Genomic DNA, 17423 nt, shown 5'->3' with positions numbered 1-17423 from the left:
AGATAGATAGATAGATAGATAGATAGATAGATAGATAGATAGATAGAAAAAGATAGGCAGATAGATAATTGCCTATAGGCTTCCTCTAAGATCCCTTCTCAGAAGGATGTTCAAAATATATGAAACAAAGTAGATAAGATTACAAAGGAAACCAACCATATTAAAATAAAGATATAATTTTCACCATTCAAGTTCACAGACACCCTTAAATCTAACCCAGCCTCGTGTCCTAAAGACAACAGGGAGCCACCGATGGTTCCTGAGTGAGGGAGTGACCTTCTCAGAGCTGTTTCCTTTAGGAAGATCTTTTCACAGCTCTGTGAGGATGGTTTGGAAGAGGGCGAGAATTACATTTCCATAGTCCTGGGGGAGGGGAGGAAGATCCAAACAAGGACGATGCTGATGACGCTCGGTAGTGGAAGGGGAGAAGAGAGGAAGTGAGAAGATAAAGGACCGTGGGTTTGGATTGGAAGATCTGGTTTAGCGGCTTCATTTTCCAGATAAGGGGACTGAGGCTGCACCACTCCACCAGGGGGCCAAAGGGAGGCTTGGATTTGAACCCACCTCTTCCCACGGGACCAAGCCAAGGAGCAGGCATTGGACGCCAGGGACGAGGAAGCAGGGAACAGTCTAGCAGCTCTTGTAGCGCGGGCTCTGAAGGCGGCCAGGATGGCCTCGCGCTCGGCAGAGCTTGGGAAGCATGGAGGAGAAGCAGGTGCAGGCGGTAAGGTAGTTCTCGTTCATAAGGTGGACTTGGCCGGCGGGGAGCGGGGGGCCATTGGGGAAAGGAGGACTTGGGTTTCAGTTCCACCCTGTGATCCTTCTTGCTTATGGAACTTTTGGCTACTCGCTTAACCTCAGGGTCTTCATCTATAAAATGTGGGTGGAGGGTTAAGACTGGATGGTCTCGAGATCCCAGGTCCAGGAGCCTCTGAGGAAGGCCCTTAGGTCAAGTGAGAGGCTAGGGCTGGAACTGGTACTAGTAGTAGGAAGGCCTAGAGTGGGGAGTTGAAGAGGTCCCCGCGATTCTCTTTCCTTTACTGGGAGGAGCCGACTTCAAGGCCCCGCCCCTTCTCCACCCCGGCCTGCGCAGGGCTCTGTTGCCCCAGCGAAGGCTCCCGCCCCTTCCGCCGCGCTCATTGGTCAGCTCCCGCGCCTGCTCTGGCTTCTGACTGGGGGGCGCAGGCTGCCAGTCTAGAGCTGCCCGAACATTTCCGCATTGAGGTGGGGGTCGGGGGAGGGGTGCACGGAGGGGGAGGGGAGCCTATCGGGGGCTGGGGGGACGGGACGGGACAGGGGTGTGTGGACAGTTTTGGAGATGGGAAAGTGGAAGGGGGGAGAGAGGGTCGTCGCCGCCATAGCTGCTTGGCCGAAAGTCTGGGCGGGAGGTGGCGCTTGCACCGCGGAGCCGGGCCTGGGGGGGGGGGGGGGGGGGGGAGGAGGAGGAGGAAGAAGAAGAAGAGGGCGCCTCCGAGGGGACACGTCCTCCCTGCCCGTGCAGAGCCTTCTCCCTGGGGCCCCGTCGACGTCCCCTAGCCCAGAGGCCTGAGGAGTGGTGGAAGGTGGGTCTGGGCGGCTGCTCCCGGGAGGGGCGAGGAAGAAGAAGGGTTTGTCCTTGCAGAGCCCCGGCGGCGCGCCCCCCTCCCCGCCCCTCGGGCTGGCCCGGGCCTCGCCCCGGGGGGGGGGGTTGGAAGCTGGGGATTCTGGGGGAGAGCAGAGAGGGGGGCTGCCCCTCTCTCGCCTCCCGTCGTCCTTCCTCAGCCGAGGTAAGGGGCTGACTGCTTTATGTAGTGTTCACGTGGGCTTCTCGTGCCCCCCCTCCCGTGGAGGGGCGGGGGAGAGGTCCCCACCCGGACGGACGAGGCCCGGTCTGGCTGGTGCCGCAGCAGCTGGAAGGGAGGGGGCCGCCCGGATCACGCGCGGGACTTGTGAGCTAGAGAGATGCCCTGGACGTGCCTTCACGCCCCCTTGTCCCCACCCGGGCTTGGGGAGGGGGCTAAGGGCCATGTTTACCGGAGGGTTTCCCGGGGAACCTGCCCATTGGCCGGAGGCGGAGGAAGCTGCCGTCGGTCCTGCTGCAATCCCACCCTCGGGGGGTGGGGGGACAAGGGGGCGGTGAAGCCGCCGCAGACCCGCCTCTTTCATTGATGAAATTTAAATTCGAGGGGGTTTACCTTTAACTTGGGGCTCCAGCTGGCTCTCATTTAGGTCTGTAGCGCTCTGTCAGGCTGGACTGGGAAAAAGCGGACTCCATCCCACCGACTTGCCTTTTTTTTTTTTCCAAGTAGAGAAAGAGTAATTCCCCCTGGTATACTTTTTCCTTTTTTTTTTTTAAGAGCTACTTTTTATTGCTCTGAATTAATATTCCTCCAAGTTGTCAACGGTGGGTGGAAGGACCACGGCGAGTTGTTAAACGGGAGAGGAAGAAAAACCTGCTCTAGAGTGTGACTTGTTGAAAAAAAATTTATATATATATATATAGTTATATTTATACTACAGAGTATTTATTTTATTAAACCCCCAAAATGTCGATATTTGTACAAGGTAAGACGTTCCTTATTTCCTGAATTGCTTTCATTGTGCTTGCTGGTAGTCTTGGCATTTGGGAGGTTGGTGGGATTGGGAAGTGGAAATAACTCCTTTAAATTACCTTTTGCAAAATTCTTGTCAAGCTGTTAGCTGAGCAAATGGATCGGCCTTAGCAGGGAATATAATATATGCAGCTCTTCCTTTTCCTAATGTTTCACTCCTAGTTTCCCTTGAAATCAGGTTAGCAGCACTTGTGGGTGGCATGGGATGGTGGCTGTTGTTAGTGATAAAATAACATTTTAGCGACCGGATCTACTGCTCTTTAACTCCATTCCCAAGAAGGGGGTGTGGAAAGGGACCAGGAAAAGGAGCCGAGAGATGACGGGAGTCAGGTGGATTTTGATAAGAACTGTTCTTTAAGGTTTAGCAGTGTCAGTTTCCACTCTGAGTGTCTACGTGGTTTGAGTTTCAGATTCATTTATTGCGAAAGAGGGACTAACTACCCCATAGAAGCTGGAGGTCATTTCAAACGGAGAAATGACTTTGCTGCATTGCTGTGATATTTTTCTCTTTTGAAGTATGAAAAGATTAATTAAGATTTCTTTAAAATTTGAAGATCTGCCACTGTGTTCTAGGTTGATTAGAAAGAGATCCTTTAACAAAACACAGCCTTGTAATCAATGCTTTGGGGAGGTGTACAGTTTAGGAATTAAAATTAGAGTTGTCTTTAAAAACTGTTACTGAACTGTTGTGCTTAGTTTGCCACACTTTTTGTATGCAAGTTGAATATACCCTTTATTTGCAGACCTCTGAATGTGAGAGTTGTTGCCATTTTTTGCAGATTCCGAAAGCCATAAAGTTCACAACTTCACAAGCTTCACATGATATCCCAAATAAACAGAGATGCTCCAAAAGGAAAAAAAAGAAGGTTATTAGTAATGGTTACCCTTGTTAGAAAGTGATGTAATTTTCACACCCAGAAATATCAGAGTTTTATGAAATTTCACATCACTTTGTTTATTTAGCTATTTAGAACATTTTAGATTTAAGAAATATTTTAAGGTAGAAATTGGTCTCACTATTATTGAAACATAGGATACTTTAACCAGATGACTGCCTTTAGCACTAAGCTCAGAAATGTCACATGTAATTACATTTCCATAACAATATTTTACCTTGTTTATGGTGAAAGATTCTTGTGATTTGAGACCTGAGTAAAATGTCTGTAATACATCTTCAAGAATAGAATGTCAAATTTAACTCCTCAAATTCTTGTCTTAGTTATTTTCTGTCTCCGATCTTAAATAGGAAAAACTCAAGAGGGGAGGGAATAGAACAGGCATTTATATAGCACCTATTATATGCCAGGCACTGTGCTAAAACATTGTGACAACTCTGGGAAGTAGGTACTATTATTATCCCCATTTTATAGTTGAAACTGAAGTAGACAGGTTAAGTGACTTGCCAGGGGTCACACAGCTGTTAAGTGTCAGTAAAACCCAAAAGGAAAATGGAGTCAGTTGAATAATTTTGAAAGTTTACTATTTATCAGGCACTGTATGCTAAACATTAAGGTTACAAGGGCAAAAATAGCTGCTGCCCTCAAGAAGTAAACATTTTAAAGGGGGGGGGGGCGGGAATAACATGATTTATACAGAACTAGGTAGAGGAAATCTCTCAAGGGGAAGGCAGGAATGACTTGGGGGGGGGAAGAGGAGGGAAAAGAGTACTAGGCCTAAGAGGACAGTGAGAGACCTCCTGGGATTTGATCTGAGTCCTGAAGGAAGCCAGGGAAGCTGATAGTGTGGTGGAGGTACATTAGGGACAGGCAGGCAAAGGAACAGTGATGGCAGATGAGGTGTTCGTGCACAAAACAGCAAATAGATTTTAGATGTCTCTGCATCACTTAGTGCATGTGTGGAGGGGAGTAAAATGTAAGAGTGCCAGAAAGACAGCAAAGAATCCCTTTGTGAAGCACTTTATATGCCAAATAGAGGAGTTTATATTTGATTCTGGAGGTAATGGGGAATTAATTTGGCCTTCTTTGAGCTAGGAGGGTGACAGGAGGGTGACCTGTGCTTTAGAAAAATCACCTTGGCAGCTGAGTGGAAGATGAATTGAAATGAGGAGAGACATGAGGCAAGGAGATGAATTAGAAAACTTGCAGTAGTCCAGGTGAGAAGTGGTCAGGGCTTGAAATCTCTTAAATTGGAATAATGATTCTGTTGGACTTTTTCTTGTTTCAAAAGTACTTTCCCTACACATATGAGGTAGGTAGTATAAGTATTGTTAATCCTCATTTTGCAGTTGAGGAAACAAAAGCTTAGGTTAAATCACTTGCCCCTGATTATGCAACTAATAATTATCTTTTCACCCATACTTTTTAAGGGCTATTTTGGGATAAGTTCCCAAGGAGTTTTACTCACTAATTCATATATGTAATGACTGTATAAATGTGCCTAGTGGGCTCCAAAACAAGTTCCAGTTCTACAGCAGGTAATGTGTATATGAGATAGATGTCTCCATTTCATTGTTTCTTCCCATTATCATATTCTTTCTTGTTTGGTAGTGATTTCTCTTAAGTTGACAACTTGTCATTCTGCACAAAAAGTGACATTTAAAAATTATTTATCACTGTACTCAAATTTCATATGTCAAGAGTTACTTCACTATTAGCTCCATTAATAGAGTTCATTAATGATTTCATTTCATAGTTGAATTTTTTTTTAGCTAAAACAAGAATGTAATTTTGTTGTATTTCTTTTTCTTATGTCCTCCCAAACCAATTGATTTTGAGTTTACATAACACTTTCTTTACTGCTAAGTTGTCACTAGCATATACTACTGTAAGCTTCATCATTATTTCTTTTTATTTATCTTTGTCTCCCAGCACTTTTATAAGTAATTGCTCAATAAATGTTTATGATAAAAACAACCCAGTTAATGTTTAGAAATCCGGTAGCATTTTAAAATTAGGAAATTATTACAAACATAGCTTCGAAACTTTGTAAAATTTTAGGACTTAATAAACTATATAAGGTTAATATACTAATGTTAAGTGCACAGAAGGGAATAGAAATAAAATGTATTCTATACTTTTCCTCTGTTTTCAAAAATTGATAACCTTAAAATATACCAAGGTGGCAGAAATTGATCCAAGAAAATATGTTCAAGTGACTACAACTAGGATTTAGAAAAGGGGGATGATACGTTTCTGTTGTTTTTTGTTTTGTTTTGCTTTTTTTCATTGAAATAGCAAAATTTTTAGTCCACTTTTTTCTTCTTAGGTAATTTATGAGTCTTCCTACATTGTCTGCCAGGTCTTTTATAAGTATAGAGCTGGAAGTTCATGGGAAAGATTCGACCCATTAAGTTAGCATTTATCAAATAATAGTGATACTTTAATTATAATGCTGACCAAGTAAGCTAGTGATTGATTTCCAAGTATTAATTGATTTAAAATTTTGAAAATTTCCATATTTACTCTTATTTGTAACTATAATGTTTGGTATTGTAGAATTTGGAAAAACTCCACCAATACTCTCCCCTCCCTTTTTGTTAGGAATGAAGAAACAGTTGGAGATCATCTTTAGCAATCGTATTATAGAATAGTTATTTCTCCACTAAATTCCTACTCTGATGGCTTATAAAGCTGAATTCTCCAAGCTCAGGCAGGTCTTGCCAAACTGGAAAGTCTTCAAATGAGTCTCTGGTGGGAAATAGTATTTTGGCTGTTGTCTGAGGACCAATCTAGCCAAATTTATAGGGAATCATCACCATGTTAACTTCATGGTGATGAATTTTTCAACCATGGCAACTCAAAGTTGTAGAGACATTTAAGGTAAGTATTATTAGTTAAGAGAGTAGCCATACTGATGAAATCTGGGTCGTTGAAATATTAGTTCTTATTGTTTTTATAGTATGTTCAAAGTTTACAAAACACTTTTTTACTGCCCTGTGAGATATATATTATCACCATTTTATGGATGAGGAAACTGAAGATTAGCACATTATCACTAATAGAAGCAATAGAAATGTAACTTCTTGGGTATTTTCTATAAAAATCTATAAGAAAATAACTTTTTCCAGCCAAATTATTTTTTGATGCATAAATGTCACCATGTAGTCATTTACAAAACATGCTGTAGATAAGCCAGTTGCTTTATTATGAAAATGAGCCCAAAGTTTGAAACATTCTCATTGTTGAAAGTTGCTTAGATTCTGAAACCTTAAACTAGAGGAGCTCCTTGACCATAGAAGTCAGTGTCTTATATAATAAAATTTTAGGACCAAAACTTATCTGTGTTTTCCTCCTTGGAGACCTCTTCTCATATCTTGGTACATGAAGTCAGTAATTTTTAATTATGAATTATGTCAGCAGATCTCAGAGTGGCAGGGCCTCCTAAGTTAGAAAGGCTTTGATTATGGGCCTAACCTGGCCAAATTAGAAGGAGCTTATTCCTAGAAAGTTGGCCACAAGGGGCTGAATTTTTCTGGCTACCCATATAACACCCTAAGGTATGGATAAGATGTAGTTTAAATTGGTGGATGGATGCCCACATTGATGAAACTTTGTTTTTGAAGTTTCTGGAGTAATTGTGCGTATTAGAGGATATTGCCCATTTCTATCCAGTAGCTATTTAGATTTTGTGAAATTATCCTTTGGACTTAAATGATTGCATTTAGTATATGCATATTCTGACATCTTTTAAGATCAACAGTAAATATTTAAGTGCTTACTGTGTTCTTGGCACTGTGCTAAACACTGGAAATACATAAAGAGACATAAGACAAGGCCCTGCCCTCAAGGAGCTTACAATCTAATGGAGACAATAAACACGTACAAACAAGCTACACATAGGATAGATAGGAAATAATTAAGAGAGGGAAGGCACCATAGTTAAGATGTGTTGGGAAAGGCTTCCTGTGAAAGATGAGATTTTAGATGGGACATAAAGGAAGCCAGGAAAGTCAGTAGGGAGAGTTGAGGAGGGAGAGTGTTTCAGGCATGGCCAATAGCCAGAGAAAATGCTGGGAGCCAAGAGATGGAGTATCTTGTTCCAGGAATAGACAAGGCCAGTGTCACTGGATTGAAGAGTTTGTGGCAGGGAATAAGGTGTAAGAAAATTGAAAGGTAAGAAGGGTTTGGGTTATGGAGGGCTGTAAAAGAGAACTCCAAGAGAGGATTTTGTATTGAATCCTGAAGGTAATAGGGAGCCACTGGAGTTTATTGAATAGGGGGTGATGTGATCAGACATCCATTTTAGAAAATCACATTAGGGGCTAAATGGAGAATGGATTGGAGTGGAAAGAGACTTGAAGCAGGCAGATACACCAGCAGGTGATCGCAGTCCAGACATGAGGTGATAAGGGTCTGTGCTAGAGTGATGGTATCATCAGAGGAGAGAAAGGGACGTGTTTGGGAGATGTTGTAAAGGGGAAATTGATGGGCCTTGGCAACAGATTGAATATAACAGTGAGACACGGAATTCAGGATGACTCCTTGGTGGCCAACCTTATGGATTGGGAGGATGGTATTACCCTCTATAGCAATAGATAAAGGGAGTAGGAGGGCTTAGGTGAAAGATAATGAGTTCTGTTTTGGACATGTTCAGTTTAAGATGTCGACTATATCTGTTTACAGAGTTTTGAAATTGGAGGTCAGCAGAAAGGTTAGGGCAGGATAGGGAGAGCTGAGTATTGTGAGCATAGACATGATAATTAAATCCATGAGAGCAAATGAGATGATCAAGTAGTATAGAGGGAGAAAAGGCAGCCCAGGAAAGAATTCTGAAGGATATCCTCTAGATAGGATCTAATAAAGGAGACAATAGGAAGAGAACAAGGAGAGAGTGGTATCCTAAAAACCTAGAAAAAAGAAAGTATTAAGGAGAAAGGGGTGGTCAACAGTGTCAAAGCCTGTGGCTTTTTATGGAAAGGTCAGAGACAATGAGGAGTGAGAAAAGGATTGATTGATGGATGGGATCAAATAAGACAGTAGTTATTATTTCTTTTTATTCTTCAAAGGCATTTACACCGGTATCCATTTAGGGAGGTCATTCTTCTGGAAGGCCTCTTATATGTTTTTTTGTTTGTTTTGCATTGGGGGGGGGGAGACAGTTGGGGTTAAGTGACTTGCCCAAAGTCACACAGCTAGTAAGTGTTAAATGTCTGAGGCCAGATTTGAACTCAGGTCCTCCTGACTCCAGGGCCGGTACTTTATTTACTGTGCCATCTAGCCGCCCCCTCTTGCTCATATGTTAAACAAAGATCCAAGAACTTGTCTATATATTGTATACCAGATATCATTTAAGATGTACATTAATTAGAAGTTGGCTTACAGAATTCATTCAGTAACTTGTTTGTTAAATACCTGATATCTGCACACATTTTCTTAGGTGCTGAAGAAGATACCAAAAAAAGACACATTATTGGCCTTCCTTTTTTTTTTCTCCTCTTGCCAAGTTGAAAAACTTCCTTTTTGTTACTTAATCTAGTTTTTCTCTGCTTAGCAGATTCAGAGGCAGCCAATTAACTGACAGGCCTCTCTTAAATAGCATTGTTGGTCAAGGAAGGATATGAGGGTGGAGTGCCATCATTGGACTCATTCTGGTGCCTTTAACACATGACCTAGGCCTTAATCCTAGGACCCAGTTGAGTTTATTGCTTGTTCAGATGACCAGGATGTGTTTAGCCTCTTTGAATTCTAGAGTTTCAGGATTGTGGATGGTGAAGCAAAGGTCTAGATTAATTTACACGGTTTTTTCCAGGCTTTAACTTATAAAATTACAGTTACCAGTTCAGTCTTGAGGGAGTACCATGAATAGGACACTATAGAAAGGGCTATATGCTCAGTGATTTTAGGCTTCACCATAATTACAAACTTTATGAAAGTTTTCTACATAAAGATTTTATAAGTAAAAATTCACAATTGAAAGTTTTGGCCAACTACCATTTGATTAGCCACATTCTTCTAAGTTAGGCTGATCAGGTTTACCATGTTCTTGCTAGAACTTCATAAAAATGGAAATTCAGCGTTATTGTTATTCCTAATTTGGAGATAAAAAAACCAAAGAGCTAGTTCAAGGACCTGGGGTATCTTTGATTTTGAGGGGAAGGCTTTGGATATTAGTTCTTTGGGCTTTAGGGGAGCAGGTGAAGGTGACAGAGCATGATGGAAAGAATGCTGGACCTGGAGCTTTTGGAGACTTTTGGGATTTAATCCCCTCTTTCTTGCTGACTGGTTGTGACACTGTTGTCAGTGTCAAGTTGCTTAAAATACTCTGTGCCTCAGTTCTCTCATCTAGAAAATGAGATTCAGTTAATTCAGTCAGGATTTATTAAAAGCATCTCCTATGTGTACAGTACTACAGTTCTCACCCTCAAGAATATTAAATTCTATGAGATGAAAAACCCTATATATACATGAATTCGCACAATATAATACAAAAGTATTCAGGGAGAAGTGTATAGACCAAATTGCAATTTGAGGGACTTGATAGAAGGTGGTATCTTACCTGAAACTTAAAGGGAGTTAGGAATTCCAAGAGGAAAAGGAGGGGAGTTAATGGTATCTATACTACCTCCTTTACAGGGTGGTAGTAGGGATCACATGACATAATAATGTAAATTGCTTCAAAATGACAGTTGTTCGATATTAAGCAGCATGTCACAGTATGTATGAAGCTGGCCGTGAAATCAGGGAGCCCGAAGTTCAGAGCCAATCTCTTAATATATGACCTCTGTGAACCTAGGTGAGTCATTAACCTCTTCCTGTCCCAGGCACTTCTTGTGTAGCTGCTATGTTGGTGAGTCATTGATCTTTACCAATAGACTCAGTTGGAGCTCCCTGCAGAATGAAATAGCATAAGCCAACCAAAATCTTACTACAGAGAATTCTTAGGATAGTAGAATAAAGTTATCTTAGAGACCAATGGTGGGTTTAAGATTGAAAACAAATCATTTGACTACATTGGACTTGACCCTTATGAGTATTTAGGGTTTTTGCCAAGCTGATTATCTTTCTGAAACACGTGTGTGTGTGTGTGTGTGTGTGTGTGTGTGTGTGTGTGTGATGGCCCCATTTCAAAATCTGGTGAAACCTGGGGACCTTTTTTTCAGAATACTGTTTTTTGTTTAATTCATAATTGAAGGATATGCTAAATTTCATTTAAAACAGGAGTTCTTATTTTTTTTGTGTGTTCTGGATCCCTTTGGCAGTGCTGAAACCTATGGACTGCTCAGAATAATGTTTTGAAATGCATGAAATAAATTTTTTTGGCCTTTCTTTTCATCCCCAGCCCTTGGCATTGTCCCTGACATATAGTAGATAATTAATAAATGCTTGTAGAGTTGGCTAAATAGAATTACAAAGGAAACCAATTCTATTGAAATACAGACATTCTCATTTTATGTCAGTGGACCATTAGGCTCTGTGGAGGGAGGGGAAGAGGGCCAGCACACCTTTTGAAGACACCCAAGGGTAGGGAGGAGGGGTGGGGCAGACACATGGGGACTGGACACAGACAGGAGGAGGCTAGGGCAGGCATGCATTACCTGAGTTGGACAGAAAGAAGACTGACATTTAGGAGCTGGATGCTTGGGTGGGGGGCAGCAGGAACCAGGAAAAGGTGCCAGACATCAATCTCCATGTTCATTCTGCTTTTCCTTGGAGGAGTTTTGGCTGGAAGAGGGGTAGGGGGAAAATGGAGCTGCTCTCATAGTTGAGACCTCACACACTACAGGCAGGAGCAGAGAGAGGACACACAGTACTGAAAAGTGATGTTAACATATTTTTTTTTGAATGTATATTTTTTCAACATGAAGTCAAGTTTGTGTAAAATATGCATTTATGTAAAGTGAGAACACTGTGTAGTTCTTATATATGCACCTAAACATTTTTAAAGTTCATAGACTTTAGGTTAAGAACTCCTGAGTTAGAAGTTAATGAAAATAAAAATGAAAAAAAATTACCCAGATTAAGAACATCTATCCTAAAGGCTGTATCCCCTCTAGCTCAACAGACTATATTTTCTAAAAGAATGTATTGCAGGGATATAGGTTAACATGAGCTATGACTTAAGAGAACCTTGACCTTTTCAGGTTGGTAGATGGTTCTGAATTAACTAGCCCAACAGAGTTGCAAACAATTTATCTTGGAATATTCATAGTATGCTACTAAGTATATTTTCCTAGCTAGTAACATTTTTCTATAGGGGAAGATACTGAGTAGAAAACTCTGCCTCCTCAAAAACCTTTGTGTACTTTCTTTTTTTTATTTTTATTAACTTGTTTGTTTACTTATAGTTTACAAGATTCAATTCTACAATTCCTTGAGTTTCAAATTCTGTCCCCCTCCCTCACCCCCCATGGTGGCATACAGTCAAGTATAGGATCTGTAAATACTTTCACATTAGACATCAATCAGGTTATAAAGATGGATTGTATCAGATGGAATAAAAAATGGTAAAAAGGAAATAAAACCAAACAAGAAAGAGAAAAAGATTCAGTAGTTTGCTTCAATCTGGATTCAAACTTAGTTCTTTCTAGTTCTTTCTCTGGATGTAGACATATTTCTCCATCATGAGTCTTGGGATTGATCACTGCATTACTAAGAAGAATCCAGTCTATCAAAGTTGGTCATCACACATACGTTGTGTCTGTAATTGTGTACACGTTTCTCTTGGTTCTACTCTTCTCCCTCAGCATCAGTTTGTATAAGCCTCTCCAGGTAAATATGAAGTCCATCCGCTCCTCGTTTCTTATAGCACAATAGTATTCCATAACATGCATGTACCACAACTTGTTCAGCCATTCCCCAATTGATGGGCACCCCTCTAGTTTCCAATTCTTTGCCACCACAAAAAGAGCTGCTATAAATATTTTTGTACATGTGGGTCTTTCTCCCACTTCTATGATCTCTTTGGGATATAATCTTAGAAGTGGTATTGCTGGGTCAAAGGGTATGAAATTATTTATAGCCCTTTGGGCATAATTCCAGATTGCTCTCCAGAAAGGCTGGATCAGTTCACAACCCCACCAGCAATGCATTAGTGTTCCAATTTGCCCACATCCTCTCTAGCATTTGTCATTTTCCTCTTTTGTCATATTATCCAATCTGACTGGTGAGATGTGGTACCTCAGAGTTGTTTTGATTTGCATTTCTCTAATCAATAGTGATTGAGAGCATTTCTTCATGTGCTTATAGATATCTTTAATTTCTTTGAAAACTGCCTGTTCATATCCTTTGACCATTTGTCAATTGGGGAATGACTTGTATTCTTATAGATTTGACTCAATTCTCTGTATATTTTAGAAATGAGTCCTTTATCAGAGACATAGGTTGTAAAAATTCTTTCCCAATTTCCCACCTCCCTCTTAATCTTGGTTACATTGGCTTTGTTTGCTTTGTGTACTTTATTGCTGTGGACTGTGGTTTTCAAAATTATTATGCATATAACTATTTTTAGACCATTTCTGAGAACAAATAGAGAAATTATCCATTGCATTACCTTGTTATGTAGAAATAAAATAATTGTATATAACAGTTGCCTTATTATGTAGAAAGTAACAATTTTTTTCCTAATGCATTTAAATTAAAGGATAGTATCTGTGGTAGCCTTGTAATTACAATGTACCTTTTAAAATACTACTTTGTACTGAAAGTAATTGTTTTCCAAGAATAAAAAGCAGGTAAGAGGCCAGATGATGTGGTAGGTTGGGATTTCACCAGCTTTGAAGCCATGGAGACCTGAGTTGAAGTCCCACCTCTGACATGTACTGACTGTAAGACCCTGGGCAAGTCACCTTCAAATGTGGCCCGAAACTCCTTTAGGGGGTTCTGTGAGGCCAAAACTTTTTTTCATAATAATACTAACACATTATAATTTCTAATATAGCAAATATTGATATAAATCCATGTGAAAACTCTTAAGAATTCTAGTGTAAAGGGGTCCTGAGATGAAAGAGCTTGAAAACTGCTTGTTTGAGGAGTCACATTGTCTAACACATTGGCAAAGGAGGCATAGAAATTGAAGAGGGAGTTCACTACCTGGGAGTCCCCTACAGCAGTGGAATCACAGATCCAGGACCTGTCACTAAAAAGCAAGAGCAAACAATGGATGGGGCAGGAGGGGGGCACTGGCCTCTGATAAAGGAGCTCAAGGTTCTGGTCTAGCCATCTCCAGTGTTGGGTGACATTTCCTAAGCCAGGTCAACTCTTGGAACCTTATTTTATTCATCCATAAATGGCCTCTATTGTCTTTTCAGGTTTTTGATTTCTCCAAAACTCCCTTTTTGCATGTTTAGCTACTAAATTTTAAAATTATGTGTAAAAAGGCAGTAATATCATCTAGGGACTTAGCCCTGCACATGACGAGGCATTCTTGACCAACTGCAAAGAAAAATTGGCTAGACCGGTAGCTGTGTTTCCCCTCTCCCAGTTGCTGTCCTCATAATATTATTGCTGTAATAAGGCCTACTATGATGATGCTTCCTTTGTGTTGAACTTATGTGTGGAATCTTAAAACTTCTGAAAGAATGCAGGGAAATGAAATATTACAGTCCTGTGCACAATTTAAATGCCTTTGGGTCCATTTGTGTCAACAATAAAAATATTTAGTCTTGGTAATAAAATATTTATAGTGATACATAAAGCTTTTATCTGTTTTTCTTTGCTTAGAAGACAGCCTATATTTAAGGAATGGTAAAAGAACACCAAATGCAATAAATGGTGTTTATAATTTGTGGTTCTTCAGTTACCTAACAGTTCATAAACTCTTGCCTAATTTTAGTTTATTTTCATCCATATTATTGATGGTATAATATTATAAAAGTGGTCAACCTGCAACCTTATTTAAATATCTTTTGTCTGACCCATGGTAACTTTCAGAGCATCAGAAGTAGTTGATCCCTATAAATCAAATTAAGAAAAATCACACTTCTGTATTTACGGGTTTATAAGTCTTTGCTTTTAGTCAGGAATTAAGTGAATGACAATGAGAAATGCTTGGATTAAAGTAAAATGGCATAGAGAATGCAAGAAACAGCCAGTCCTGATTGTCTCCCCTCTGCCTTCCCAGCCTTTTGTCATTTTAGACACCCTTCTACTGTATCAACCATCAGGAGCTTCTTTAGTGGAAAGATTGTGCTGAAGCATTGCTTCTTCCAATGCAACATTTCAGTACCCTTATTTCAGCTTCAGGGCTTGAGCTAACAGACATCCCAGTGTCTTAATAGGCCTTTGGGACCTTTCTAGAGCCCTGGGATCTGGTACTGGCTTAAACTCAGTGTCCTTCATTGCTCTTATTCAGCTGATTGGATGGTGTGCTGTGCCATGTTTGGCTCTGCTCAGTATACAAATAGCTTTGGCTGTAATGAAGAGCACAAAACTTTTATGTTCCTTGATAGACCTTTTGAAATGTTGTACACGTTTTTCCCTCCTTCCGAAACCCTCCAGCCTTCCAGACATAAGCACTGGACACTTTTGCATGATTTCTTTTTCTATTGTAATTGGGTATTTCTTTAAAATCTGACAAGTTTATTATATGTATTTTTTTGTGGATTGAATTTTTTAAAAATTCTAAGTTCTGCTACAAATGATAACCCTAGTTATAGATTCTTTTCTGGCATTTCAATAAAAGATGAATGGAAAGGGCATGGTCAGTAAACACCAATAGTTTTTGTCCAACCAAAAATTATTCAAAGAAGTATGCTGATATCCTGGAGAAGAACATAAATGTCTGCATTCATATAGCAATATATTTCACACAAGCCAGTGTTTTTTTTTTATTTATTGCAGTATTATCCCTTCTACCTACCTTCCCATAGTGTTAAATGGCATATGCACATTTTAAATTAAAATGAATGGGGATGATCATTCTTTCCCTACTTCTCTCCCCAGTGTAGGGAAGAAAGTTGGACTCATTCCTAGGTATTTTGCTTTATGTAACTGTCAGTGTGTCTGAGGAACATTAAACTGGGTTTCAGTCCTAGTGCATAGATGTACCTGGAAACAGGAAATTTCAGAGACAACAAAGTATAGAGTGCTGATAGAAATATATTTTAATTAAGATTAAAGGGTTCGGATTGGGTCCTCATGTTAAACTATAGACTTCCTTCTTGGTTTGGGCTTCAGAAGGCCAAGAACCAAGATACTCAGTATCCTTAAGGACATTTTAGCTTTCATCACATTCTTGGGTTTTGTTGCCAGGTCAAAGTATAGCAGTTGCTCCCATGAGATCATTAAAAAACTTCTTTTATGACCTGGTGTGAGGAGAGAACAAACAGGTCAGATAGGAGGGTAGAGTTATTTAACAGATCATTCATGCCACAGCGGAGCAGCATTATATTTTTCTCCTCCTTGTTCTTCTGTTACCTAACACTTCTTAACCTGTCAGTGTACCATAGTGTACAATCAGTGTAAAGGTTGCAACACTACCTTAAGTGTTAGTTGGAAATTTTCATGTGCCATTATCGGGGCATTAGAGAACATTGATACCTGCCTGAAATGTTGACACCTAATGATGTATGATGAGCCTGAAGATATGCAAGGCTAGTAAGATTATAGATTTAGAAATAAAAGCAACTTCAGAGGTCATCAAATCCAATCCATTCACTTTACATATGAGGAAACTGAGGCCCAGAGAAGTTAAATGGCTATCCACCTACTTCTTTGGTGTTGAAAGGAAGTGTGGTTATTGGGAAATGGAAGCATCATGAAAGTGAAAACAAATCCTATGGGGGGATTTTGTTTGTTTTTGTAATTTGCAGTTTACCTTAAATTAGAAAAATTGTTCTTTGATGGACAGTTACACACAATTTGGAATTAGGACACCTAGGTTTCAATTCTAGTTCCGACACTTAATGACTTCAGTTTTTTTCTCATCTATAAATGGGTATAATACACTCCCTAGCTCACCAGTGATTGTGAGGTTATAAACCCTTACACACTACAGAACTGTGAGGAGGTAATGGTGTCAAACCAAAAAAAAATGCCATTCTACAGGAAATCACACTTAACAATAGCTAACATTTATATAGTCCTTTGCTTTACGTACCTTATTTCATTAGGTCAGTCATTCATAAAGTAAGTGCCTTCTGTGTGTCAGATACTTATGCCACATGATGGTAAATACAAATATGGAAGTAAAAATCCGTGCCCACAATTATCTTGAGTACATGATGACAGGGAGGGGAACACTGCTTGTTCAAGGTACTGGGATGTATACAAATGGCACTAACAACTGGGGCAATTCACTTTGACAGGTATCTTCAGGCAAAGTGTATATCAGTGTGTATGTATGCACATGCACACACACGTATATATACACACACATACTGATATTAATATACATATATGTCCACACATACATTGTATACTCTATGTATTATAGTCCTTAATACAGTCCTTAATTACAGTACTTAATAATACTTGACTGAATACGTAGGCATACTCTTTTTTGCCCTTATTGTCTGCATAGTTCTTCCCAATGAAATTGTAAGGGGAGAGTGCAATCATTTTCTTTGTAGCTTCAGATGCTAATAATTGTACCCTGGACAGAATAGGTATTTTATTTTGTGGGTATAACATTAACATATTGATATTCATATAAATATTTATAGTGTTTATACATAATATATAGAATATGTAGTTTTAGATGTGCACATGCATATACGTGTGTGTGTGTGTATGTAACAAGTATCTCTTGACCAGGGCACCATACAAACTTTTGGGGAGATGAAGAAAAATGACTACAGTCCCTTACAATTTTGTTGGGAAAATATGCAGATTAGACAGTAAGGGAAAAGAGGTGGGAAACTGTCCATATATTCAGTCAAGGAAAAAAATGTGTGTGTGTGTGTGTGTGTGTGTGTGTGTGTGTGTGTGTGTGTGT

At 40.0% G+C, this 17423-nt stretch overlaps 1 protein-coding gene and 1 long non-coding RNA gene across 5 annotated transcripts in view; one reads left to right on the top strand and one right to left on the bottom strand.

The window, feature by feature from the left end:
- Nucleotides 1-2106, bottom strand: part of LOC138146861 (uncharacterized) — a 31292-nt gene extending 29186 nt beyond the window's left edge. Inside the window, exon 1 of the long non-coding RNA XR_011164620.1 lies at nt 2014-2106. This is a non-coding gene — a long non-coding RNA (uncharacterized lncRNA). The remainder of the gene's footprint in view (nt 1-2013) is intronic.
- The window catches only part of UGP2 (UDP-glucose pyrophosphorylase 2), a 48619-nt gene continuing 32284 nt past the window's right edge, over nt 1089-17423 (top strand). Inside the window, exon 1 of one of the 4 annotated variants that reach the window (XM_069068986.1) lies at nt 1089-1224. Coding sequence is in view for 1 of the 4 variants with exons in the window: in XM_069068983.1 (XP_068925084.1) it covers nt 2526-2544 (19 nt within the window). In the remaining 3 variants the exon portion in view is untranslated. Of the gene's footprint in view, nt 1225-1409; nt 1563-1623; nt 1767-2197; nt 2545-17423 lie in introns of those variants that run through there. The other 3 variants (XM_069068985.1, XM_069068987.1, XM_069068983.1) reach the window with 3 other exon arrangements.

Source organism: Petaurus breviceps, unplaced genomic scaffold (genome assembly GCF_028583685.1).
Source record: "Petaurus breviceps papuanus isolate PSGF00001 unplaced genomic scaffold, PetGlider_PUasm1.0 90775, whole genome shotgun sequence".
Taxonomy (NCBI): Eukaryota; Metazoa; Chordata; class Mammalia; order Diprotodontia; family Petauridae; genus Petaurus; species Petaurus breviceps.
The sequence above is the reverse complement of the archived record's forward strand: the minus strand, read 5'-3'. Positions and strand labels throughout refer to the sequence as shown.